The 27,136-nt window shown below is 37.7% G+C and overlaps 2 protein-coding genes across 2 annotated transcripts; one reads left to right on the forward strand and one right to left on the reverse strand.

Moving 5' to 3' along the window:
- Positions 1-369: 369 nt before the first annotated feature.
- On the reverse strand, positions 370-19,625 carry LOC141426493 (ATP-binding cassette sub-family F member 1). Its single transcript, XM_074085431.1, has 18 exons — positions 19,227-19,625; positions 19,021-19,140; positions 18,599-18,703; positions 16,958-17,086; positions 16,344-16,430; positions 15,453-15,556; positions 15,312-15,359; positions 14,684-14,855; positions 13,597-13,884; positions 13,434-13,510; positions 12,600-12,748; positions 12,424-12,507; positions 12,088-12,325; positions 10,417-10,594; positions 9,193-9,371; positions 8,291-8,524; positions 6,579-6,737; positions 370-4,396 (listed from the first exon to the last, which is right to left on the reverse strand). Exons 1-18 carry the CDS (start codon positions 19,465-19,467, stop codon positions 4,295-4,297), a joined length of 2,694 nt encoding a protein of 897 aa, XP_073941532.1. The 5' UTR covers positions 19,468-19,625; the 3' UTR covers positions 370-4,294.
- A 710-nt stretch (positions 19,626-20,335) lies between these two features.
- Positions 20,336-21,508, forward strand: LOC141438463 (uncharacterized). Its single transcript, XM_074102346.1, has one exon. The coding sequence runs from the start codon at positions 20,403-20,405 to the stop codon at positions 21,450-21,452; it is 1,050 nt and encodes a 349-aa protein (XP_073958447.1). The 5' UTR covers positions 20,336-20,402; the 3' UTR covers positions 21,453-21,508.
- The last annotated feature ends 5,628 nt before the right edge of the window (positions 21,509-27,136 follow it).

Genomic DNA, 27,136 nt, shown 5'->3' on the forward strand with positions numbered 1-27,136 from the left:
TGAGCCCATAGAAACGCTATATTTACCTATCCTCGCACAGCACCGCTGTGGTGGAAACATCTGAGCGGGGCGAGGTGAGATAAATGAAGCGTTCCTATTGGTTCATGAAAAACACATTCCTCGCAACACATACTCGCACACCTCTGGTGGAAACGGAGCCTAAAGATTTTACAGGTAAACCGGAAAATGTTGGGTGATTCTACTCGTATGTGTTACTATCAAAATAACAGGTTCACAAGACTTTACAACAGAAGGTATATTTCTGAATATTAACAGCAACGTATCAAGACTCAAGACAATTGCTCCTATGGCCTATCAAAGGTAGCACAGCACCTTGAGCGGTTTGGTACAAATAACAAATATGATACATAGGTAAAAACATTTTTAATAAATATAATGTTAATCGAATCGATGAATTCATTCATACAATATTCACAAAAATCATAATATTCATAATGCATGCAAAATAATTACGGACTGTTACAAAACTGCCGAGAGAGGTGGAAAAAGACTATAACCATCTTGCATTAAGTCAACGAGCGTGATCATTTTACGCTTTTGCTGTTATTAGATTTTCGGATTTTAAAGAGAAGTAGACTGTCTACACTGTAACTTTTATATTGGACTAAAGTGTCCTTATCCTATAACATTGTCAGACCCTTGTTCCATAAACATGACAATTCGATCTCAAGCTTAATTTATCTTTTAGAACCGGTCTAGACGGAGACGCCCATAGAAACTGACATGAGCTTCTATGGGTGTCGACATGAAAAACAGAGTCGGTATTTCCATGTCGGTATTATCCTGACTGTCAAAACGAACGAGTCAAAGACACAAAATCTTTTTTAAAGTTTTTTGTCCTGGGCTATGGAACAACCCTTAACCGACCCGACTATCGTAATTTGTCGGTAAAGAAAACTCTTTAATTTTTTTTAATTAATTGATGCTACTGAAAAATCGATATTTTTTAATGTTAGTTAGAAAGGTAATTCGTATGGACAAAGAGTTTCAAGCGTTTCTAAAATTTTAATCCATTCCCCATTGAATGAAGATGACACTTTAATCATTAAAGTGTTTTTCAACCTGTGGGTCGCGACCCCCTGGGGGGTCGCGAAGCTTCTTTAGGGGGTTCGCGAGCGCGAGGCCCCTAGTTGCTGGGAAAAATACTTCAGTAAAAAAAATAGTTTAAAAATATTTATTAAGAAAATGTTAAGTAATAATATTTGTCACAAAATAACATACATGAAAAAAAGCAACGGGTAGGGGGGGTCGCGAAATATTTCTTAATACTAAAGGCGTCGTGTCATGAAAAAGATTGAAAAACACATTAAAGTCTAATGTAATGATATAATGTAACTAAGAGGGCACCGAAAGGGTTCTTGGAAAACATCTAAATCAAGATAAATTTATAAATTATCATTTTCGCTTGTTGCTCGTCATGTTTGTGAAGTAGGTATCTATTGAAGCACATTAAGGAAGACCGTGTGTTGCTTAAACATTAGGTTTGCTTCTGTTCTGCTGGACAGTTAGAAACAAAATCCGATGAGCAGTTGTGGTGGTCAAAATGATCTACGTACAGTACACTTTAATTAGCTTGGCAGTACAATAGAGAATATTCATTTGAGCACAACTACTCATCCACTTTGTTGCTGACTGTATCGCTTGGTGCATAGGACATAAGGCACTGTTTTATATTAATAGGTATGCACTAGGAGCAAGCTTGAAGAGCAAAATTCTTGACAAAAATATGAAAAATGTGTATAAATTTAATCTACAAACGAGATTATACGACTAAAAGAAATTGAATATGAATAGGTCTGGATTTAACGCTGTCAGTCTATCTTTTGATTCTAAAAATACTTACAGATTCTACAAATAAATTTATAGGAGCTTGATTATTTTATACAATTTGTAGGAAGCGAGTCACTCACAAAACGTAATGTTAATACTGTGTTGGGTTTGAGGAACCAATTTGTTTTTGTGGACATGGGTACTTATATAACGATGATGAGTGAGATTTAGTCCCATGAAACTCTGGCATTATCTCTCTCCCTGCCGACGATTTAGGCTTTCCGCGTCCAAGAAGATACGCTTAAGTAAAATGAGATTTGCCGGCGGACCCCAAGTCCTCGAAAAGGAGTTCGAAAATACTTGCAGCTGGTTGTAATAGGAATGCGTACCGCCGGCTAATGAGGGCTTTTCGAAAATACAAACGGAAATATAGATGCACAGAAAAACCAGAAAAATAAGACCAGCGCTGGGAATCGAACCCAGGTCCTCGGCATTCCGTGCCGCGTGCTATACCGCTACACCACCGTTGGACAACGGTACAGATACGAATTTTTCCTATGCACCAAATATCTTAGCCTGTTTGTTTCTTATTTAGTCACTTAACCAGCGACACTAGCGACATCTATGTGTAGCCCTCATGGAGAAACTTTTAGCACTCCATTGGAACTAACCGCTCACCCGGACAAGAGATATCGTTATCAAGCAATCAAATTAAGATTGGTTTTCGGAATCTTTTTGTATTTTTTATTTAAATTCCAAATTTTTGTTACTTTTACGATCATCCCGTAAAACCCATATCGGTAATACAAAATGAAATATAGATACACAGAAAAACCAGAAAGACAGGCGAAATATCGCTAGATCGCGTTAGAGTATCGTGAGGTCTGTTTGACGTTTCAGTCTTGCTTGCGATTGGCTCGGTTAATTACATTTGACCAATCACGAGCGCGACGCAAACGTCAAACAGACCTCACGATACTAACGCCATCTAGCGATGTTCCGCATGTCGAAAAACCATCATTCCATGGCAGGGTGTGTTAATATCAAGCCGATTCGTATGAAAAGTTCACTATGACTTCAATAGTTTTAATTCTGTGGACAGTTTACTACAAAATCGAACGATGCGGACTCAAGTGCGGTGTGGTGGTAGCGGAGGGGGGCGACTCACATAATGCAAACTTATTTCTCGTTTGCTTTGTATGAACAGAGTTTGCTCCGCTTGGCCTATTCAGCAGAGCTGCGCAGAACGAGAGGACAGGAAAATTAAGTCAATTGGAGGATTTTTTCCTTTTTCTTCTGATGGATACGTAACCTTACAAAATGTTACTTTTCTCTATAGCTGACTGTGCTACTGTAAGTACTTTAAGAGACGAAGCACTAGCGCACTAACAGAGGCCTTATTGTCTAATGCACTCGGAATCACTATTGTTTTTACCACTTATTTTTGTCACAAGGCAACGCGTGATTCCCAACCCAGGTTGGATATTGGAAACTCTCAGTGCCATTCTTCCAACCTGCCTTAGGTTGGATAGTAGGAATATAATAGTTTTTTTTTTCCCATCTTCCAACCTGCACATAATTACAGCCACTAATTTCAATGACAGACCATGAATTAAATATGGCCAGCTATTTTTTATATTATAATGCAAGTAAATGTGAAGAGGTATGATGTCACTCTTGAAACAAGAGCCAATTTGCATGACGAATGGGTACTTAGGTTTTGACTGAGCTAGATAATATATAATTAAAAAAAATCAAGCCTACGGTACACGCTATCGCCGGACAAATCTAAATACAGACAAAAATACAAACCTACATAAATATAAACATACAAACGTACCAACGACTTGACTATATAGAATTACCTGTGACTGTACCCTATTTAGTACAGGTTGGAAGATGGGAAGAAAAATTATAGCAATTATAAAATTAAAGCAATTATATTCCCACTATCCAACCCGAGGCAGGTTGGAAGATGGCACTGGAGTTCCCAACATCCAACCTAGGTTGAATAGCTAGATTGGAAGGTGGGAATCACTCAAGGCAAGGTATACAATGAGGATAGAAAGAGATGGTGAATGCGATCGTGAGCCGCGGGCGATAAGCCCGGTTTACACTTGCAAGAAAAATCGTGCAATTTGCATTACATTGCGAGGCCGTAAATTCGACGAGCATGTAGTAGTCAATCGAACGCCGCAATGTAATGCAACTTGCACGATTTTTCTTGCAAGTCTAAACTGGGCCTTAGACAATACAGCTTCTAGTCACAAAGGGAAATATACTTTAAATCCACATAAAAATAACGTTTTCCGGAAGTATTTACAACTTTTAGATCGTCTGGTTATAAGTAAACTGCGGTAAGCTCGACCTACAGGGCAACCTATTCACACTAAACTCCCTAGTGACTTCTTTGATGAGTACAAAATGGCTTACTGAGTCGAGCTTACGGCGCTTTACCTGTACAATCGTGCGTCGCATAATTATAACAATTGTAACATATATCTTATTGTAGTACGGCAGCGTTCGCGATGATGGAAGGAGAGTTGATGGTCTCCCCGAGACTCTCCAGGAGCTCCTTACGATAGTCATCGAAGCCTCCGTCGACCTAGAATATAATATAAGAAATTTAATAACCAGGAAATTTTTGTTTTGTAGTTAACTCATCATCATCCCAGCCTATAGACGTCTCACTGCTGGGCATCCGCCTCCTCTCAGAATGAGAGAGCTTGAGCCGTAGTTCCCACGCCGGCCCAGTGCCGATTACAAACTTCACACACACTATTCTTTTGTTTCGCAGGTTTGTGCAGTTTTCTCACGATGTTCTCCTTCACCGTGAAGCTCGTGGTAAACTTCAAATGTAATTTAATTTTGTGTGTGAAATATTTCGAAAAACTCTTTAAGGTCAAATCTTGCAAGTTCATTTACACCTGCTTCCACCGGTCGGATTGACTTGAAATTTGGCATACACACGTAAGTTGGATGACAATGCAAGTACAGTCAACAAAAAGTACAGTCAGTAAAAAAGCTTGTATTCAAATGTCAGTTTGTACAATGTACAACAAGAAATTAAAACGGGTGAGGGTCGATAGACACGTCCAGGGGGAAATGGGTTTAATGATCGAGTTTTACACTCTGCTTTTCACTTCGATATCGAGGAAATTAAATAGAAACAGTGGAAACAATAATTATGTACAGTCACGTCTAAAAGTATGTGAAAAATATGTAGCCACACATTTTCATCATAAATATGTATCTATTACTGACACCAAAAAATTGTATTCATTAAACTGTTTCAGTATTATGTAATCACAAAATGCTTCAGAAAGTTGCATACTTAAATAAATTCCATTTAAATGTATCCACCTCGTAGGCAAAAATAAGTATTCATGAATGGGTTCCATATACATATAACCACACCAATTTGGCAAATATTTGTATACGCCGTTTGATTCATAAATATGTATCCAGACTGCAACAACAAACCTTGTCTGACTGGCATAGAATCGTAAGTTGTATATTTAACTGATTTGACAATTCACGAAAACAGTGCGGACTTGTCACTGCATACGTCTATCTCACGATTATTCTATGACGCACTTGACAGTCCTTAGATTGAATTGACTTGTAAATATTATTGAGTATTTCAGTTTAGGGTCATTCTCAGAAAGGTGCACTAAGCATTTTTTTGTTTTTATTTTAATTATATTGTTAATTGTTAGTGGTAGAGCCGCACTGTAGCCAGTTCTTGGTTAAAGATTGCAAATTATAGATGCTTCAGTGGATCTGTCCTCAGTGGATGACCCGCACAACTTGATCGCTTTGGCTTAGTCGATATAAATGACCACTCTGGACGTTTCCAAGTATTTGGTGATCTTGATGGTATATAAAAAATTAAATATATCCATACCAAATTTCATCCAGCTCACTCCAGTCAGTAAGGGTTGCTTTTGGAGATAAAAACTAAGTACCCTATGTTCAGCCCTTGACATTCGAACCCAGTCGGTTTCGACGTGATACCGGAACAGACAGAGTTACTTTCAATTCATCACTCCATAGTGAGTCGCTTTTTTGTCTGTACGCTTAGATCTTTCAAACTACGCAACGGATTTTGGGTTTTCACAAATAAATAATTCACGGTGTCTATGTATACCGTAATGGTCACCAGTATATAATATTATTGTAATGGAGTATGGATTCGTAGTATGTACATGCAGGTTACGAAAGAGACAGACATGTAATCTTAACAAAACAGTAATTCTTCAAAACGATCAAATCGTGTTTACATATTTATGAATTATACAAATATTTGCCAAATTGGTGTGGTTATATGTATATGGAAATTCATGTATAATTTTTGCCCACGAGGTGGATACATTTAAATGGAATTTATTTAAGTATGCAACTTTCTGAAGTTTGTGATTACATAATACTAATGAATACTCAGTAATAGATAAATATGATACAATGTATGACTATATTTTCAACCTTGTTTTTGTATACACGTGACTGTACTTACTTTACTAGGTATTTTTTATTTTTCATGCAATGTTGTATTTTGTTGATTTATTAATTAAAATTAAGAATGATTAACAAAAAAATTGTAAACTTCTTTGTTTGTGGCTGTTGGCACCTGATTGCCTTGGTCTTAGACAAAGATTTTACTTTATGCACTAGAGCATAAAAAGTCATTTAATGCCGCTTAGATACAGAACAAATACGAAGTTTACGAGCATGAATAGTGAAAATGTTTTTTTTAACAGAAGCTCATTTCTTGTTCCGGTACAAACCTCGTTGATGGTCTGATCTTCGATGACGTAGAGCGCGCAATCAGTTTCCCGTATGAGCCGTTCGTCGTGGGACACGATCACGACGCCGCCCTTGTACGCGTTGATGGCTTCTGCCAACGCGTCTATGCTCTCTATGTCCAGGTTGTTCGTGGGCTCGTCCTGTGCAACAGATAACATTAAAGGTCTCTACCCACTACACCGTGTTATGTCATGGCCGCAATAGGAACGTGTCAGGTAGTGTCAAGCGCATACATGACACGCCACGGCGACGGTTGGTTAGGAAACGTGCTAGTGAGCGTAGTCTCATACTTAAGGGGCCGTTTCACCATCCATTGATTAGTGTTAACCGACGGTTAAATGTGATGCCGTCTCCGTCTATTCGAATAAAACAAACAGAGATGGCATCACACCTAACCGCCAGTTAACACTAATCAAAAGATGGTGAAACAGCCCCTAAATGTGATAAATTGAAATTTAATTATATTTAGAAAATTTACAATAAAGAACATATTATATTAGCATTAGTATTATGATGACATCGCTCTTCTAATCCGTATAATAAATTAATAATGTAATAGCATGTTATTAAAGTGAAATAGTTTATCACATTCGCTGCCGCATTCGTAGCGCGTAGCAGCGTATTTCCGCTTTGCAGCGAAAACTGCCTACGAACAGAGAACGCGCCTAGCGTGTTCTTGGCACTGAATGTGTTAAGGATTGTCACTTTTATACCCTATCAGGGTGTCGTATACCTACTACTTAATAATATACTACTCAAAAGAATATAAGGGCCACTTGAATTTTACCGGTAAAATGAAATCAAAAATATATTTTCTTTTATAATTGAATACATTTGATTGAATGCAAAGCATTTGTACTGTTTTATGTTTTATTAATAAAACCAATTTTAGACAAGGAATGTTATATATAATTATATTTATTAGTATTTTCGTTTCACCCATTAAATTCACGTGGCCCTTGTTTTCTTTTGAGCAGTATATGTAACCTAGTGTAATGAACATGACTTATTAAATGAATAGGGTCAATCAACTTTTAAGTGTAGTTGGTTGCTATGGTAACGTCTCCTGGGTCAATTATTAAAAGTATAATTTTATAGGGTAGGTAGGTACAAATCAACTTAACGTTAGGATTTGTGACAGTTTTAAAGAAGAAGAAGTTCTTCGTGGCTCATATCCTAATCAGTATTAGTATAAACTAGAGTTTACACGCGACTTCGCACTCGTAAGTCATTACATTAGATACAGCAATTGACTTGAAATTCCGGGAATCCCCGAAAATTACATCCGTGTTTTTCATCAACGTTGCATTAAAAACAACCATCCCAAATTTCATGACTCTAAGCCCAACAGTTGTTATTTCACGATTTTATCCCCATCCCGTGTAAATATCGGGATAAAAAGTAGCCTATGTGTTATTCCAGATGTCCAGCTATCTACATACCGTCCATAAATACGTCCAGCCGTTTTAGCGTGAAGGAGTAACAAACACACACACACACACGCACGCACGCACGCACGCACGCACGCACGCACACACACACACACACACACACACACACACACACACACAAACTTTCGCATTTGTGATATAAGCAGGATTGCAAACATTTTTCTATGCAAGTGTATCATACATGCGAGTTACGGGACAGAATAATAAAATAAATAGTGTGAAATGTGATCGCTGCTATTTACCAAAATGACAACATCGGGCGCCATATTGGTGAGTTCAGCCAGCGCGACCCTGGCCTTCTGGCCGCCGCTGAGATCCTTCATCTTGATTGTGTGCGCGTGACTCGCCAGCCCGAACGTGCCGAGGGCTTTGCGGGCCTTCTCGTACTGCAGACCGAAGAGGCGCTGCAAGTATTCCGCGGGGGTCTCCTCCGCGGTCAGGTGCTCGCCGGAATGCTGATCGAAGCGACCTATCCGCTGCGAAACAAGACAATCAACTTCATAATCCCCGCCTATATATGTCCCGCTGCTGGGCACGGGCCTCCTCTCAGAATGAGAGGGCTTGGGCCAGTTCAGATTGGGAACTTCACAGTTTCACATACACCATGAATTGCTTCGCTGCTTTGTGCAGGTTTCCTTACGATGTTATCCTTCACTCGTGGTAAAATTCAAATGTAATTTCGCACATGAATTTTGAAAAACTCAAGAGATGCGAACCGGGGTTTGAACCCACGATTCGCGGGAAAAGTCTAAATTCCAGGACGCGCCAAAGTTCGCATACTTTTCGCAAATCATACTGTAATGTTTGTTTGTCCCGGTTCGCGACTGTACAGTGAAGTTATGGAATCGACTTCCATCAGCAGTGTTTCCACATGACATCGGGGCTTTTAGGAAAAGGGTTTATACATTCTTTGAAGGCCGGCAACAGACCAGTGACTCTCCTTGAGTTGTTGGTATTCATGGGCGGTAGTGATCACATGATCCTCTTGCTCGTTTTCCTCCCTTTCATAGATAATAAAAAAAACACCATTGGGAAAATATTATTATTTGTGCAGCGTTCGCCTTACGGATAGCAGATTGTGGCTCAACCAATACTTCTCGCTTTATTTTGACCGTTGTGTCTAAACAAAGGTGTAAGTACTTACCAGTCTATGATTCCTGATGAGTTCGCCTCGGATAGGACTGAGCTCACCCACTAGCAGTTTTAGGAAAGTGGACTTGCCCACTCCGTTGGGGCCGACGATGGCTATCCGCGAGTTGAGGTCTATGCCGAAATCTACTTGCTTGAACAGAGGTTTCTGACCAGGGAAGTTGAAGTCCACGTCTGAATAAACATTTATTAATAATTGTAGACGACGCATGTACAAAGTTTTTTTTAAAGTTTCCATTCTTACACTGTCTAGCAACTGGCCACTAATAAAATTAGAAATCAAGCAGCGCAAGGAAACAAATTAATAACGTGTGCCCTGTCATATCATAGCCCTCGTCCGCGCTGCTGTTAAGTTTACGTTATCATTATCATAAAAAAATATTTATTTTGATTGATTTTCATCACACTTGCTCGTAAACAGTGTCGAAACATGCAGCCTACCTTGCTTGCAACCCCCCAAATAAAACCCTCGACCTTAATGTCCTTGTCATGAAATCCGTGGTCGGTAAATGAGTCAGTGCCCGTACTAATTTTGTTGTCATGAAGCCCAAGGTCGGTAAAAGAGTGTGATACTGCATGGCATAGTCAGCGGTATCGGCAATTTTTGAAAAAATATTAGTTTTCCTTTTACAAATATAAAAATTTACTCGCAAATGTGATGAAAAATATTGGATGTCGCACGGGCGGTGCTAGAATTACGAACATCGACCCATTAAAGCCCTCAGTCTTCGACTTCGGGCTTCTAATAGACTCTCGTTCGTAATTCCTTGTTTACCGCCCTTAAGACACAATGTACTATTATACCCCAAAGATCAATATAGTCTACAATTATGACTTAGTTACTAGACTTTACCCGCGGCTTCGCACAAATATACCATTAGATCCGGCAGCTGAATTGGAAATCCGGGATTTTACTATTTCTGTGAGAATGCCTCCTTCAAGTTCCGTTGCAATAAAAACAGCCATCCCAAATTTCCTGACTTCAAACCCAGCGTTGAGGTTTCAGTATGTCATTCCGATCCCGTGGGAGCATAGGGATAAAAAATTTAGCCTATGTTTTATTTCACGCGTCAAGCTATACGTACGTCTGTCTCCTGTTATGTATGTTACTCGTAGTTGCACGTGTTTTATAAGAAGAAAGAGTTATACAAACATAATGTACATTTGCTTATTATTGTAGTTAGAATCTACGTTATATATGGGTATATATTATACTGACTGTGTAACCCCAGTATGGGCGGCTGAAGAGGGGGCGGGTCGGGGAACGAGAACTTGACTAGGTATTCCTTGGGCCGCTGAAGCAGGGTGACCGGCGCGGCCGCCTCTTCCTCCTCCCTCTGCGCTTTGCTCCTGTTCTTTTCTTGCTTACGGGTCAGTGCATCTTTCTGTTTCTTTTCCTGTTTGATGAAACGATCGAATTATTTGTATATACTCGTAACGTGTAACACGTTATAATAAATTAAATAGCCCATAAAAAATATATTACAATGTCATGTCATACAACCTATTTTGCGACCTTTGTCGTTCCTCGGATATTAGGTCAAAACGTGCATTTATAAACATTCTGCGTAGTTTACTCTTTAATTTTAGTGGCGGTAAGTCATACAGTGATATTTCGGTTTTTAAATATTGCAAATGGGCTCTTTATAAGGGACCATTAACACCCTCTCCGCTTTACGGGTATTTTTGTAACACCCTTTATTTTAGTAACATTTGGCTACACATTAACCAAGCATCGTTATCAGCTTATCAGGTCAATAACTCTTGGGTAACTAATACGAATGGTTATACAGTATAAGCATTTCTTTGTTTCGACGTTAACTGCCTTTAAGTAAGGTCAGCCGGACTTAGTGCTTTCGCATTAGCTTTGATATTAACCTCAGTAGTTGTTATTATGCTATAGCACTTTGGTTGCCACCACAGTTGCATATGTACGTATCTATAAATATATATAACAATTTTAATTAACAACTAATTAAATTTTGGTTATACATAAATTAAAATTTCTTCTGTGTCAGCACTTAGCTAGTATTTTAATAAATAAGTCTTAATTCGCTTAGCATATTTTTGCGGAGATAGTTATACTTATTTATACTATTCAATATTTTGTAGATTATTTAGGAAACATAAAATAAGATACTTAAATTCTCTAAAGCAAATTAAAACTGATCCTTATCGAAACTGTAATAACATTAGAATATGAGCTATTGTAGCTACATTAAAATGTTGGCTTCACCAGGTCTTTCTGGCACTGACTAGTACAGTCGAGTGTAAAAATAAGAAATTATCCAATGCTCCAAGAATATATACCACGGACTCTTATTCCGCCGTAATAAGGCCGTAGTAACATATTTTAAGTGATTCTAATAGATAGATTGTTTGCACTAACTGTACTTAAAACATTAGCAATAGTAACAATTCGCATAGCAGGCGTGCAGTGAACTAAAAATTAGATAAAAATAAAATTAAAATAATAAAAATACTCAAAAAAATTCGCTTTCAGCTGTTATTTTATTATGATGAAACTTATTTGAATATTTATTTCATGAATCTTATCAGTATAACGGTTGTCATTACGAGTACGCAGTTTTTTAAAGTTTTGATAAAGGTGTGGCGCATATTCAAGGGAAATATATAAAAACTGATATTTTGTAGCCACTTGCTGAAAAATACCTAGATTAATATTAACTACAGTTCATTAACCCCGTCTCACCATCCATTGATTCAATTTATTTGACGGATAAATGTGATGCCGTCTCTTTTGTGTTTGATTTGTTCGAACAGACGGAGATGGCATCAAATTTATCCGTCAAATAAAAATAATCAATGGATGGTGAAACAGCCCCTAAATCTCTGCAACCTGTATGAAATAAAGCGTTCATTGACTTACGGCCTGTTTCTTGGACTGCCCGTGCGCCTTAAGATCCTTGAGTCTCTTCTCCTGTTTCTCGTATTCCTTTATCTGCTCTTTTCTCTTCTGCGCGTGCATCTTCTTGAACATAGAATAATTGCCCTTGTAGTAGAAAAGCTTCTGTTGGTCCAGGTGGATAATTTCGTTGCATACGTTGTCCAAGAAAGACTGGTCGTGGGATACTACGAGCAGAGTTTTCTTCCAACCTTGGAGGTAACTGATAAACAAGTAAGTATTAAATAAAACTGATTCATATAAACTACGAAAATACTTAAGCAGGTGCTGCAGGTAAGTACTGTGGTGGGATTAACTTACTTGTCCAACCAAATTACGGCATTGAGATCCAAATGGTTTGTAGGCTCGTCAAGCATCAGCAGCGTAGGTTCAATGTAGAGGGCTCTGTAATAAAACGGTCAATCAATTTCTCACCGGGCTCATAATAAATGAAAGATAAATTAGCAAAAAAAAAATGCTTCTTGAGGCCTCCTTACCTGGCCAGAGACACTCTCATGCGCCACCCTCCGGAGAAGTTCTTAGTGGGCCGGTTCTGCATCTCGCGGCTGAAGCCAAGACCGGCTAGGATGCGGCGCGCGCGAGGCTCGGCCGAGTCCGCGCCTATCGCCTTCAGCTCCGCGTAAACCTGGCACACGTAAAATAACAAATTTAATGTGAGGTTATTTGAAATGAACCTTCTTTTTGTTTGGGTAAAGGTCACAGCTCATTAGAGCCACCTAGCACCCAACTCGCACCGCCTCGCCACGAGCGCTTATGGGCTACGCTAGCAGGCGCTGGCGTAGGCCTGCGAGTGCGGGTACAGAGAAAAACCGTGCAGTTAGCACTGTTCATACTGTTTTTCAATAGGCGTCCACCTGCTCCGTGGTCCGTAGTATTCTTTATATATGGATTTGTATGGGCATGCGTTCACTACGTCAACTCCGTAGCGTCAACGAATCACCTACACTTCCAAGGCGATGCGGTGCGGGTCGGGTGCCGGATGGCTCCAACGTGTAGGTTGTGTGTGTACTTTCATTATCGTTCTTGCTTACATAACGGTTCGAAACAAGATAGGTACAACTTTAAAACTTAAATTGATCAAAAACAGTTTTATTGGTTTTCCTTTCTCGCAAAAAAATGTATTGTCAAGTAGATGATGGATGACATTTTAAAGAATATTTGACGGTAACTTTTTTGCACTTTTTGCCAAATTTATGCAAGTATCTTCGCGCGGGATAGAATGTTAGTACGTTTCTGCATACAAATAATCTGATGTTAAAGTAGCGTTGGAGCCTTTTCACATGTATGTAACCATATAAAGGTACACTCACATCATTCAATCTCTCTTGTTTGCTGAGATTCCCTTTCTCGATTATGGCCTCCAACTCTTTACATTCTTTGAGCAGCTCTAAAAACAAAGGAAAAACGAATTGAACACCACATTGACAAATAAAAAGAATATTTCAAAATAATGTCAAAAATAGCAATACTAACCAGTTCTCTTCACATCTGATTCCAGGAGAGTATCAACAGCGCTCATGTCACTAGCCGTGACCTCTTGCTCGCACAACAAAATGTCTATATGGGGAGGAAGAGGGAAGGCACGCTGCGCCAAGTGCCTAAGAAGTGTGGTTTTGCCGTGACCGTTGGGTCCAACAAGACCGTACCTACGGCCGTGAGCGATCAAGAGATTCGCGTTCACAAACAAATCTTTGCCTTTAGCTGCTATCGAGAAGTTTTCCACTTTAATGTCCACTGCGTTTTCTAAGGCTGCCATTTGACCTGAGGTAGAAAGAAAGAGAGCTCGTAATATTGCACGGTATTTAATCAGAAAAACAAATAGAAACTTAATTAAGAAATTGGCTATGATTGGTTATTTGGAGTCTTTTTAGGGTTCCGGAGCCAAAATGGCAAAAACGGAACCCTTATAGTTTCGCCATGTCTATCTGTCCGTCCGTCCGCGGATTTGCTCAGGGACTATCAATGCTATAAAGCTGTAATTTTGCACGGATATAACCATAACCATAACTATGCCGACAAAATGGTACAATAGAAATTAAAAAAAATCTTTTTAGGGTACCTCCCATTGAGGTAAAGTGGGGGTGTTTTTTGTTCTAATCCAACCCTATACTGTGGGGTATCGTTGGATAGGTCTTTTAAAACCATTAGGGGTTTGCTAGGACGATTTTTCGATCCATTGTTTTTATGTGAAATATTCAACTTTGGTGCAAATTTGCATTAAAATCGGGCGTGTAACCCCCCCCCCCCTAAAATCTAAACCGGTGGGAGGAAAAATTTGAAAAAATTCAGGATGGTAGTAAGTATATCAAAGTTTTAAGGAAAACTTGAGAATTATTAGCAGTTTCCATAAATTTTCTAAGCTTATGAAAGTTATGAAACAGTTTAACCCTTTATTTTCCAGGACACATACTATCAATAATTTTACCACAGCAATAGTACCTGAAAAACCTTTTGGATTAGGATCAAAGGCTGGCAGGAGCTGGCCCAGGATCTGGTGTTGGAGGCCAAGAACCACTTTTGGCCTCCGTGACCAGATAGTTAGTAATACATGGTAACCTACCAGCAGATTTCTGCGCTTGGCTGACAGTGAAGTTGGCGTCCAGTTCGCTGTGCCCCTGGCCTCCCTTCTTGGTCATCATTTCTACCTGCTTCTCATATTCTTGCATTTTCTTCAACTTCTTTTTCTCTTTATGACTCATCTTCTTCTCTGCAGGCTCTTTACTTTCAGAGGCCTAGAAATTAATAAGAATGGTCATGTAGCAGGTAAAAGATAAACTAAGGGGCTGTTTCACCACCCATTGATTAATTTTATTTGACGGATAAATGTGATGATGTCTCTATCTATTCGAACAAAACAAATAGAGACGGCATCACATTTACCCGTCAAATAAATTTAATCAATGGATGATGAATGAATGAAATGATGGTGAAATGATGGTGAAATCTAACAATTTTGCCTTTGATGATAGATATGAATTAATTTTAATGTTGTAATGTGAAAGTTTAGACCTGCAAGAAAATCGTGCAAGTAGCATTACTTCAAACTCGTTGGCTTTACGGCCTCGCAATGTATTGCAACTTCCACGATTTTTCTTGCTAGTCTAAACCCGGCTTAAGACTCTAAAACTTAAAATCTTACAAAAGTACAGCATATCAGGACTAAATTAATGCAAAGCCAATTTAATTACCTTGCTATCTTCATCTCCAGACATATCGCTGTCATCCTCTATCTTGCCCTAAACATAAAACACAATTCAGTAAAACCAACAAATGAAGCAATAACAGAAAAAAATAACAATCATTTAACAAACTGGCGGCATTTACTATACCTTGGATTTTTTAGGCTTTTCAAACTCCGGCAGTGACTCTTTTAGATTTAACTTTTTGATTTCTTCCTCAACGTCATCTACAGGAGCTTTCCCTTTATTTTTTCCTGTAACACCATAGTAACTAAGTACAATTACTGGTACAAAAACAGCCAAATGCGTTTCCGGTCACTCTCAGCAAATGGTTCCGGATTGACAAAACTAAAGATTCCTTAAACATTTTTTGCGGGAAGGATGAACAACTCCTATAGGGGATGTTGGCGACTGGCTGCGGTATGACCTTCTTTATAACTATACTTTTTGACACTTGCTTTTTTAATATGTTTTTACGTTCATTGCCAGTTGTGATTTGTTTGCCCGATCTGTCGGTTCAATACATAATATTGTCCTTTAATCCTATTAAATAACCTATCATTTAACCCGTGTTTCCATCAATCTTCCCATTACTTTCCATACAGTCCACCACTAGCTATCAGGGGACAAGTTGCAAAAGTGTCCAGCTTTAAGCGGTAAATAGCAGTTCCAAATCCCACCAGATTGGCGCTAGAGTAACAAAGTGTCTGAGATAATTTAATAGATATTATCCTAAAGTAACTGATGTAAGATGTGGATGGTGATTTAATTCTAGTGATTTGTTAAAAACATTAATAAATTAAAGCTCCTTCTAAAATTAAGCCCCTTGTTACTACAGCACCGCCTATTTAACACTTTTCGACTGACCCTAACGCATGCGCAAAGTTTGTGCTCATTCCCTCTACACTCCATAGATTATCTGCTGACTAAGGAACCCTGTAAAGTGAAAAGATGAAGGACACACTCTAGAAACTCACCTTTCATTTTAAATCAATAGCCAAATGACTATTCTCAACAAACTAACAAACACAACCAACTTACCCTTTTTCTTAACTGGTAAAATCTCTTCTTCTGAAATCTCATTCAGCTCTTTATCACTTTCTTCATCAGGCCAATCATCTTTCTTTCCTGAATATCACAAAGCACATACAGTTAGAAACGTGAAATGTAGCAATCGGAAAATTTCACTGGACCATTCTGCATATTTGGCATTATGCATGTATAGTTTTATTTTTTACGCGAAATGACAAAATGGCGTTTAGCGTTTTTGACATTACGCATTATGGCAGAAAGGATCATTCCTTAACAGTCAGAATCTAAGTATTTCATGTGTAAGTGGATTTAAGAAGAACAACTGTGAAATGTCTGCATATCGTCACTACTTAAAAAAAACTTGTATCTCAAAATGGATAACTTTTCTGAGTGCACTTTATGACCATTGGGTCAAGGTTCAATTTTGTTGACATATTGATTTTAGATACGAGATTTTTTCAAAGTAGTGACTATATGCATGTTGGATGCCATAGCATAGCATAGTTTGGAGGGTCTATAAAATGCGGTTGTCATAATTCATACGGCATTTCAATCGATTCTGCTCACATTTATCTTATAAATATGCTGACATGGGTTAACAGATTACTCTCTGACATACCAACCTTTTTTACTTTTAGACTTTGCAGCAGGCTTAACAGCATTGCTAGACGTATTGCTCACAACCGATTTTGAATCATCATGATCTTCTTCATCGGATGATTCAGCAGCCTTATCTTTCTTTTTATTTTTAGCTGCAAAAATATACTTTTTGAAAAGAGAATTCAACATACATTCCTAAATGCCATAGTCGAATTTCCATAATGAATCTGCCCTCACATTATATGAACACTGGGATTTTTTGTGAATCCAGACTAGAGTCCATTTAATAGAAGGACCAATACACTATGGAAAGCCGACTATAGCCTTTACTTTAATATGAAAAACTTAACGTAAAATTACTTAAATTAAACTTTTAAAAAAATTAGTGCACTGCCTAATACACCAGATCAGCCATATTTTAATTTTTTTTGTGGGGGTCGTAAATGTGTATAAAAAATAAAATAAAATAAAAGGTTTTTATTATCAGAACTAATTTGGTCCATATCATGTTAGTAACACTAGAAACTTAAGAACAAAGATACAAAGGTGCAACAAGCTACAGCATTGATTGTCAAAAGGTTGAAAATCAGAATATTTTTATACAAAGTGGGCCACTCATAGGAGATTGGTGGACCGCAAATTGAGTATAGGGTTTATTGAAATTCTCACAGTATCAGGAACTAGCCCATATTTTTGTTCTTCCATGGGAGCTAATCAGTGCGCTTACACTAGAACTGACTACATGTCACTCTTCAAATCAAATTAAATTTGTACTCTAAATCTAGCAAGTATAAAAATAATAAGTAATACATATTAGGAAATCAAAACGAGTTATAAATTATATGAAGTAGGCTGGTTATTAATTTTTAGCTTATGAAAGGAAATTGTTTAACCTCCTGAGGGTGACTATATAAATAGGTATTAAAACATAATTAAAATAGGAATTAAGCCGTGGTGGCCTAGTTGTTTGACCTGTTGCCTCTCAAGCAGAGGGTCATGGGTTATCAAACCCAGGCTTGCACCTCTGAGTTTTTCGAAATACATGTTCGGAATTACATTTGAAATTTACGACGAGCTTTGCGGTGAAGGAAAACACCATGAGGAAACCTGCACAAACCTGCGAAGCAATTCAATGAAGCATCTGAAGTTCCCAGTCTGCACTGGGCCCGCGTGAGAACTATGGCCCAAGCCCTCTTGTTTTGAGAGGAGGCCTGTGCCCAGCAGTGGGACGTATATAGGCTGGGATGGATGGATGGAAAATAGGAATGCTTCAAGAATAAAGTTGAACAGCTGTGGTGTGTGGTAACAATAAAAAAGACTTATTACTTTGTTATATTGTCATACCTAGGTCTGTAATTCCCTTTAACTTATTGTGTAGATTCTATTCAAGGGCATCGCCAGCCCAGGGGGGCAAGTTGATATGGAAAATGAGAAAATTATGAATTGTAGGTATTTATTGTGATTGGTGAATTCATTTGAGTTTCTGTTTCAATATACAGGAATGATCGATCAAGCAAATCAAGTCAAAGACTTAGGACTGGTTTGGTTGCTTTACATTTGGCAACTTTTTTAGAATCTCTAGAGGGGGCAGCTGCCCATCCCTAGTCCCCCCTGGCAATGCCCTGTGACAGAAAATAATAATAATAATAAGGAATATCACTTACTTTTCTTTTTACTGACAACGGGTTTTGCAATCTCATCCTCAGAGACTTCCTTGAGTTCAACATCACTGCCTCCATCAGACCAGTCATCATCTTTTTTTCCTTTACCTTCAATAAATAATATTTGTTAAAGTCCAGCTTTTCAAGTGGAAAAATATCAAGCAAAAAGAAACACATTCCTTCACACTTCTGCTAGAACTTTAAATAAATAAAAATAGGGTTTCGATTTATATACTCCGAATATGGCATGTCATCTGGATAAGAAACTGCTGGGCTACTACGAAACTCAAAACACAAAGTTTGTGTTGTGCTGTCCCTCTGACACTTTTACTACTTTAATACAAGAGCGAAAGGGATGGTACAATATGATAGTTTCGAAATTCGTAGTAGCCCTGCAGTTCAAATAAATTATATTGTGGACTAACCTTTCTTCTTTTTGCCACCTTTGCTTGGCGTCTTAGATGTATTTGTTACATTGCTGCTGTCTATGGATTTAATATCATCTTCCTCGTCGTCAGAATCTGCACCCTTTTTCTTATTTTTACCTACGACACAAATTTTGTTATTATTTCTCTTTATAATTCGTTATTTCACAATGCGCCTGCAACATAGTTATTTCAACGTCGCATACCTTTCTTTTGAGATTTTTTCGCAGCAGGCTGAGGAACCACTTCATCATCAGACATGTGGTTTTTCAGATCGCCTTTCCCACCCTCGTCACTGTCGCTGTAGTCAGCTTTACCCTTGCTTTTCTTCTTACTTTTACCCTTAGCTTTTGAGGTTATTCCTTGCGTATTTCCGATTACGCCAGATTTTTCTTCGATATTGTCATCAAAGTCTTGTATTTTCACTCCTCCCTTTCTCTTGGACATTTTCGGGCTATATTAATTTATTTAAATACGGAAACAATAACAGTTATAGCCAACTCACCAGCAGGCAAACCTATATAGAGTACTAAAGTGAAACTAAGCAAGATGCACAGACTACTAAGAGATACTGCAAGATGGACAGAATTCAAAGAAATTAAGTGACAATGACGTGACATTTGACACAGAATAAGTAATTATACAAGCACCGTAGACAAGCACAGAAAGTTTGGGCATAAAGCCGGCCACACACGCTAGGTTATACTGCAGGGCTACTATGAAAATCTAAACTCGAAGTGCGTGTCGTGCGGTCCCTCCGACACTTATATTTTTAATACGAGCGCGAGAGAGACGGTACGATACGAAGTTCGAGTTTTGAGCTTCGTAGTAGCCCTGCTGTCCAGTGTCCACGAGAAACTGCGGCAAATTGAAACAAAAAGGAGGCTGACAACACTTGCTGTTCACTGATTAAACGATGTTGATACTTAGATATTATTTAAATTTTTCATATATAAAATTATATTCGGAACTCTTCAAGCTGCATCAAAATTCATGTAGTAATGTGTAAAAGTTGATGATGCACATTAAGAGTCCCTTGGTAAATTTTATGACCCTTGTCAGTGCCAATTTACGTACAGTTCAGACGCGCATCAATTTTTGGACCATTTTGACCAGATTGGCATTGAATTTTTTCTAGTGGTGCCCTAAGAATGACTCGACCGCACACGCAAAACCGGCAACCAAAACCTAGCGTGTGTGGCCGGCTCAAGCTACAAGCTCTCATTTTCTTCTAATCTCGGACCAATAAGCTTTTTTATGAAAGTCTGTTTAAAGTACTGGCTGGCTGCAAGAAATGAGATAGGTACAAAATTTGAAAAGGGTACTTTCAAAGAAGCAAAAGAAGAACTGGAATTCTGTCATTCTTCAAGATTTGAACCAAAATGAAAAAATTGTTAATAAATCCGCAAAATCTTACTATAATTATTTTATTGTTGTGCTTCATTCATATTTGCTGTGGCGACAATGTGAAAAAGAGCGTTACCGACGATAATAGAGATGATAATGGCGATACAAATGAAGAGTCCAAAGATGAATTGGAAATTCCAACAGAATCTGAATCAAATAACGTAACATGTACAAGAAGACAAAATAGTAATATGCACGCAATACAACCAGCCGCTGAAAATCAGTTCCCGTTTATGGCCGCACTGATGTCCCAGCTTGATGAGTATTTGTGTTCAGGAGCCGTAGTGTCTAACGGGCTGATATTGACCACCGCCACGTGTACTTCGCAGTCGATAAGTTACGCTTTGCTTAATACACTTAAAGCTAAAAAAGAAAAAGATACAGTAATGTTACACGTAATCAAAACTGAAAAATTTCCGACCTTTACCGGTGTAGAGTCCTTAAAAGATGTGGGCCTCGTGTATACTGAAAAGCATAACGGTACTGTTGCTTCAAAAATTATGATAAGCAACTACACAAATGGTCGAAACCTCGTTGATTTGGAAGCTTTAGGGTACGGGTTGAACAGTGACGTCGGTCAAACGAAGGAACTTCAGTATGTAGGGTTAGAAAACCGCTCTCCTCTCGAAGTCGGAAACATCGTGAAAGCATACATCGATTGCGTTGACACGAAGGTCGTTACCTGTTTCAAGGATTATGGCGGCCCAGCTATTTTTGATAATGAACTCATTGGCATAGTTACTAAGGGTCAAGATGAATGCACAAAGGAAATGTCTTCCGCATATGCCATAAATAAAAGAATGGTTACTGTATTGCCTACATATTCGTTCAAGGCTTGGCTAGATGAGAGAATAAAAAAGAACGAAGAGCAGGCACCAGTGTTTCTAACGTACTATCCTTCCAAGCCTCAAGGCCGTAAAAACGTACTACGCCTGTCAAGTTATTCAGCAGCAACTCGTATTATTGCTCCTGCTACCTATACTTGCTTTGCGATGTACGCGATCTTGTTATATGGATATTTTTGAAATTATGTAATTGAAGAGTTTGTTTAAATTTAATTTCAATAAAGTACTTATTTAACTTTAAAGAAGTTTAAATTACTAAAATATTTTTTAGAATCCTTCAGTAGACTACCTCCTACCTACCTAAGAACTGGCGGTGACATGGTGTCGCATGGAATTCAAACTCACGACAAAAAATAAGTACGAAATTGGGGTGACACTATTTACCGAAAGTACAATACCGACATGACATTTTGTGATTGGTTTTTTGGAGTCTGTATTTTTTATTTCCCGTGAAACCATATCGAAAATACAAACTGAGACATGGTTGCACAGAAAAACCAGAAAAAGAGACCAGCGCTGGGAATCGAACCCAGGTCCTCAGCAATCTGTGCTGCGTGCTATAACCCCTACATCACCGCTGGACAGGAGTCTAGACACGAATTTCTCCTATGCGCACATATCTCTGGTTGCTTTTTTCCGATGTACTGCCGTTTCGGCAAAATATTTTTTGCCAAATTTCACTTCCCAAAAAACTTATCGCAGTAGTTTCATTTCCTAAACGAATCTTTAGCATATTTACATTTCGCATTTTATTCATTTGGTCAAATTATCATTTGGCATAATTTAACTTTGTCAAATTTTATTACGACAAACGTTTATTTGGCTAATATTTGGCTAATATTGTATTCCAAAAAAATGATTGTTCAAAATGACATTTTGTACAAACCAACCACAGAAACCAATTGCTACCAGAAAATTAGGTTAGATTAGGTTAGACCTGCGTCTTCCACACAGAACTAAACGAACTGCTATCAGAAAAGTAGATGAGGTTAGACTGCGTCCCCCACAGAAACGAACTGCTACCAGAAAAGTAGGTTATGTTAGGGCATCCATGTCTGTATTTTCGATATGATATTTGGTGACACGCCCATAGAAACTCTTGTCAGTTTGACACCAGTTTGTATGGGCGTGTGGGCGTGTACACGAAATAGCGTACGGTTCAGTATTTACATGTCGGTATTATCCGTGCCGGTAAATAGTGTCACCCCGAAATTGTACGCTAATTAAAAAAAAATGTACAGTCGAGTTCATAAACTTGTGAGCAAAAATTTTACCAAAAATATCTGAACAGTGAACACGACTCTATTGTTAACGGCGTAGAAGCGTTTTCAGATATTATTGATCAAAGTTTTGCTCAAAAGTTTATGAACTCAACTGTACTACCCGTGGTTACGAGAAAACCGATGGGCTACTACATATAGCTGCAAATGTCACGTTGACCGTGTTCGTGAGTGATATAAATTAAAATGATCTGGAAGATAATATTGTTGTTTTATTTACATACAACCCTTAGATGAATGATTGGTCTCGCGCGCTCGCTCGACTAGATACCGCCGGCGTACTTGTCAAATGCGGCAACAAATAGTACGCCGAAATCGGCGTACCTGAGCCCGAGGCGAGTCAGTCGCCTTGCAAACTGTGCGTAATGTGCATGTCCCGAATTTTTGTTAAATTTTGGTCATAAACAGAAGTAAAATGCCAGTTTTCGCAGTGAAACTGTTTAAAAATAATACTACAAGAAATAAGAAGGACACTGGGATCACATACCATCAGTAAATATCGTATAATTTCGAAATTACAAAATAAAATAACATGAACCCTAAACGCCATTCTGTGTTGCCGCGTACACAAGAATCAAATTCCCCGTGGTTGAGATTTTAATAAATTGAATTTATTGTTATCATCATTAAATGATGATAAATTTTAATAACTTATTTATTTAAGTATCTAACGTAATTATTATATATACATAACCTAGTTCTATATTATTTAATGTTTATCTTTGTGATATTATACACTGAACGTGTATAAATTGTTACCCGACACTATTTAATTAAGGGGTGAATGTGTCTTAAAATTAAAAATTTTTTTCGTCTTCCCAGTCAAAAGCCCGATCAGCTGATTTACTTAGGCATTACGGGAAACGAAACAAATTTTTTTTCGTATATCTACCCATTTTCCTGAAATGTTAACTTTTTACCCGACTGCCCGAAGGAGGGTTATGTTTTTCAAGCGTATGTATGTAGTATGTATGTAGGCATGTACCTATGTATGTATATTTTGTAAACAATTATTTTTATTTTAGTCTTAATTAACCTGTACATTATATTAGGTTTAACTATAGGTGCAACGTGTTAAGTACGCAAAACTTAAATAATTTGTAAATATTGAATGTCCTTAAATATATATATTTTTTAAGTAATTAAAAGTGAGGCCTGATCATTGATATACCTACATCATACCTACCATTTTTTTAAAGAAGAAACCTACGCCTAACCTATACACAAACATATTAATACATTCACTCATAATTACTTCTTAATTTCTAAGTATTTCCCAAGATACATTTTGTAACCAATGACTTAATAGACCACAGAATAATTTATTTTCCCAATAATTCAGGTAACAGTGGAGCAGCTGGCAACACAATTCGTCACGCACACTAACATCCTTGCAAATTGTCTTACACCGTTCTTACGCACACTACAATATTGAGTTGCCGCATTCACGAACGTTTTGTTTTTAATTAGCGCGGTATCTAGTCGAGCGAGCGCGCGAGACCAATCATTCATCTAAGATACAACCATTACATTTTTTATAAGACATTAAGTTCATATTAAAATCAATACAATAGAATAAGGATGACAGACATGTTCAAAAGCAAACGCTTATTAATGGCCAGTAGGTACCATTTCGTGCAAGTAGGTTACGTTAGCTCTTCAACACTCCGCCTCACGAAATCAGATCAGACTATATTCATCTTAGTCCTAAGTTTAATAAACTTCATGGCAGGTAAAGCTTTTGTGAGGACATCTGCCTCCATATCTTCTGTAGCACGGTATTTGACATCTATGTGTCCGTCCTTCATAGCATCTCTGATAAAATGCTCCTTGATGCTGATATGTTTGGATTTAGTGCTTATAGTTGGGTTCTTGACCAACTTTTGGGCGGCTTGGTTATCATTATAAATATCAATGATTCCTGTTTTTATATTCAGCTCATTCAGCAAGTTTTTCTGGTATATGGCTTCTTTCGATGCTTCTGTTAGAGCCATGTACTCCGCCTCAGCTGTACTAAGTGCGACTGTTCTTTGCTTCTTAGCTTCCCAACTTATTGGTGTTCCGCCATATGTAAATACGTAGCCTGTCACTGAGCGACGATCAATGGCGCACGATGCCCAATCAGCATCAGCTGCTCCTTCAAGCTTCATGTTTCCTTTTATGTAAGTCAGACCTAAGTCTTTAGTTCCTTGTAAATATCGTAGAACTCTTTTTGCTGCTTGAAAATGTTCAGATGTGTAGCAGTTATTAAACTGGCTAAGGTGACTTACTGCAAACATTATATCAGGACGTGTGGCAACAGCTAAGTACATAAGTGATCCTATAAGGTTTTGGTAGGGTATGTCCTTTTCCTTTGTTGGACTTGTGCCTTTAGTTAATTTCAGTCCTGTATCCATGGGAGTAGATGCGGGTTTGCAATCCTTGCATCCAAATTTTTCTAATATAGTTTCAATATACTGTCTTTGTTTCAGTATCATTTGCTTTTCATCTCTTTCGAAAGTTATTCCAAGACAGTAATTAATTTCACCCAAGTCTCTCATTTCAAATCTCTTGACAAGTAATTTCTTAATGTTGTCTATTTTTTCTTGAGATTTGCATGCAATTATAATATCGTCCACATATATGCTAATAATAATAGTTTCTCCGCCTTTCGCGTATATGTACATGCATGGATCAACTTTGGTAGGTTTGAAACCTATTGATTTTAATTCGGCATCTAGTTTCTTGTACCACTGTCTTCCTGACTGTTTTAATCCATAGACGGCTTTATTTAATTTGCATACTGTGTTTTCTTTATCTTGATTTAAATCATGTAGCATTTTTTCAGCTTTTTGTTTAATTTCTGCATCTTTTGTGGATTTAATTATTTTTTCTAGATATTCTTCTATATTTTTCGGCTTTTTCATATAGATTTCTTCTTCAATATCTCCGTTTAAAAATGCAGTGCAAATATCAATCTGGTTCAAATGCATATCTTTCTGTACAGCTAAAGCCACTAATAATCTAATTGAACTTAGTCGAGTCACAGGTGCGAAAACTTCCTGGTAGTCAACACCGGGTATTTGAGAAAATCCTCGGGCTACTAGTCGAGCCTTTTTGCGTACAATATTGCCATCTGTTCCTAATTTATCTTTCAGAATCATCTTGCTGTCAATGACGTTTCTGCAAGGTGGCTTCTTAACAATAGACCAAGTATCATTTTTTAAGTGTGCTGTTATTTCAGAAATGATTGCATCATTCCATTTTAGATCATCTTCTTCGCTCATGCAAACTGTGCATATATAATCTTTTGTCCAAACTGGTGGTTTTCTAGTTCTTTGAGGTCTTTCATTCTCTAAAATATCATTTCTTTCTATTGCCTCAGCGTCTGTTACTTCATTGCGATCTGCAACAGAATTATCTTCAGTTTGTATTGCCTCATTTTCAATTACTTCATTATGATCTAAAATGTTTTCATCGTTTTGTTGCAATTCATTTTGCAATTCGTTTTCTTCATGATCATGGTGCAATTCGTTTTCTTCATGATCATTGTGAATATCAGCGAATATTTCACAATCTTCTGCTTGTTGATATACTTCATTATTTTCTTTTTTAGTATCGACAAATATATCTATTAACTTCTTTCCATTCTTGTTTTCGGATTTGTCAATTTTGTCTTTATTTTCGTAATATAATTTATTAATTACTTTAACATCTCTGCTTACAATTACGTGATGCGTTTCTGGTACTAATATTCTGTAAGCTTTACTATTTTCCGAATATCCAAGAAATATTCCTTCAGTTACTTTTGATGTAAACTTTTTCTTTTGTTTTTTGTTTTTATTCAATACGAATGCTTTCGATCCGAAAATTTGTAAGTGCTGTACGGATGGCTTTCTTCCAACCCACATTTCAAATGGAGTTTTGTTTTCTATTACTTTCGATGGAGTACGGTTTAATAAATAATTTGCGGTGGATACAGCTTCAGCCCAATATTTTTCCGGCATGTTACCATCTATCAATAGGCATCTGGCCCTTTCTTGTAGGCTCCTATTTTTTCTTTCAGCTGTCCCATTTTGCTGCGGTGTGTACGCACAGCTAAGTCTTCGACTTATACCACATTGATTCAAATATCCATTGAATTCTTTATTTATATATTCTGTTCCATTGTCAGATTGTAAGTATTTTATCTTATTTCCAGTAAATCTCTCCATTTCTTCTTTATATATTTTAAATTTATTCAACACTTCGTTTTTCTTTTGGATTATGTATACTCTTGAGTATCGAGAATATTCGTCAATAAATGTGACGAAATATTTTCCTCCACTGACGGATTCTACATTCATTGGTCCACACACGTCTGAGTGAACTATTTCAAGACGTTGTGTCGTTCTCAAGTTTTGATTATTTTTGGGAAAAGGTAGTCGGGTCATCTTTCCTTTTATGCATACTTCGCATTCATTTAATTTTTGATGCATGTCAAACTTGAGTCCATTCATTGCTTCATCTTTTAAAGCTTGTTTTAAACTTGTTTCATTTATATGTCCAAGTTTTCTGTGCCAATCATCAATTTCAGCATTAAAAGTAGTTTCTTCTTGACATTTA

The sequence above is a fragment of the Choristoneura fumiferana genome, chromosome Z, assembly GCF_025370935.1.
Source record: "Choristoneura fumiferana chromosome Z, NRCan_CFum_1, whole genome shotgun sequence".
Lineage (NCBI taxonomy): Eukaryota > Metazoa > Arthropoda > Insecta > Lepidoptera > Tortricidae > Choristoneura > Choristoneura fumiferana.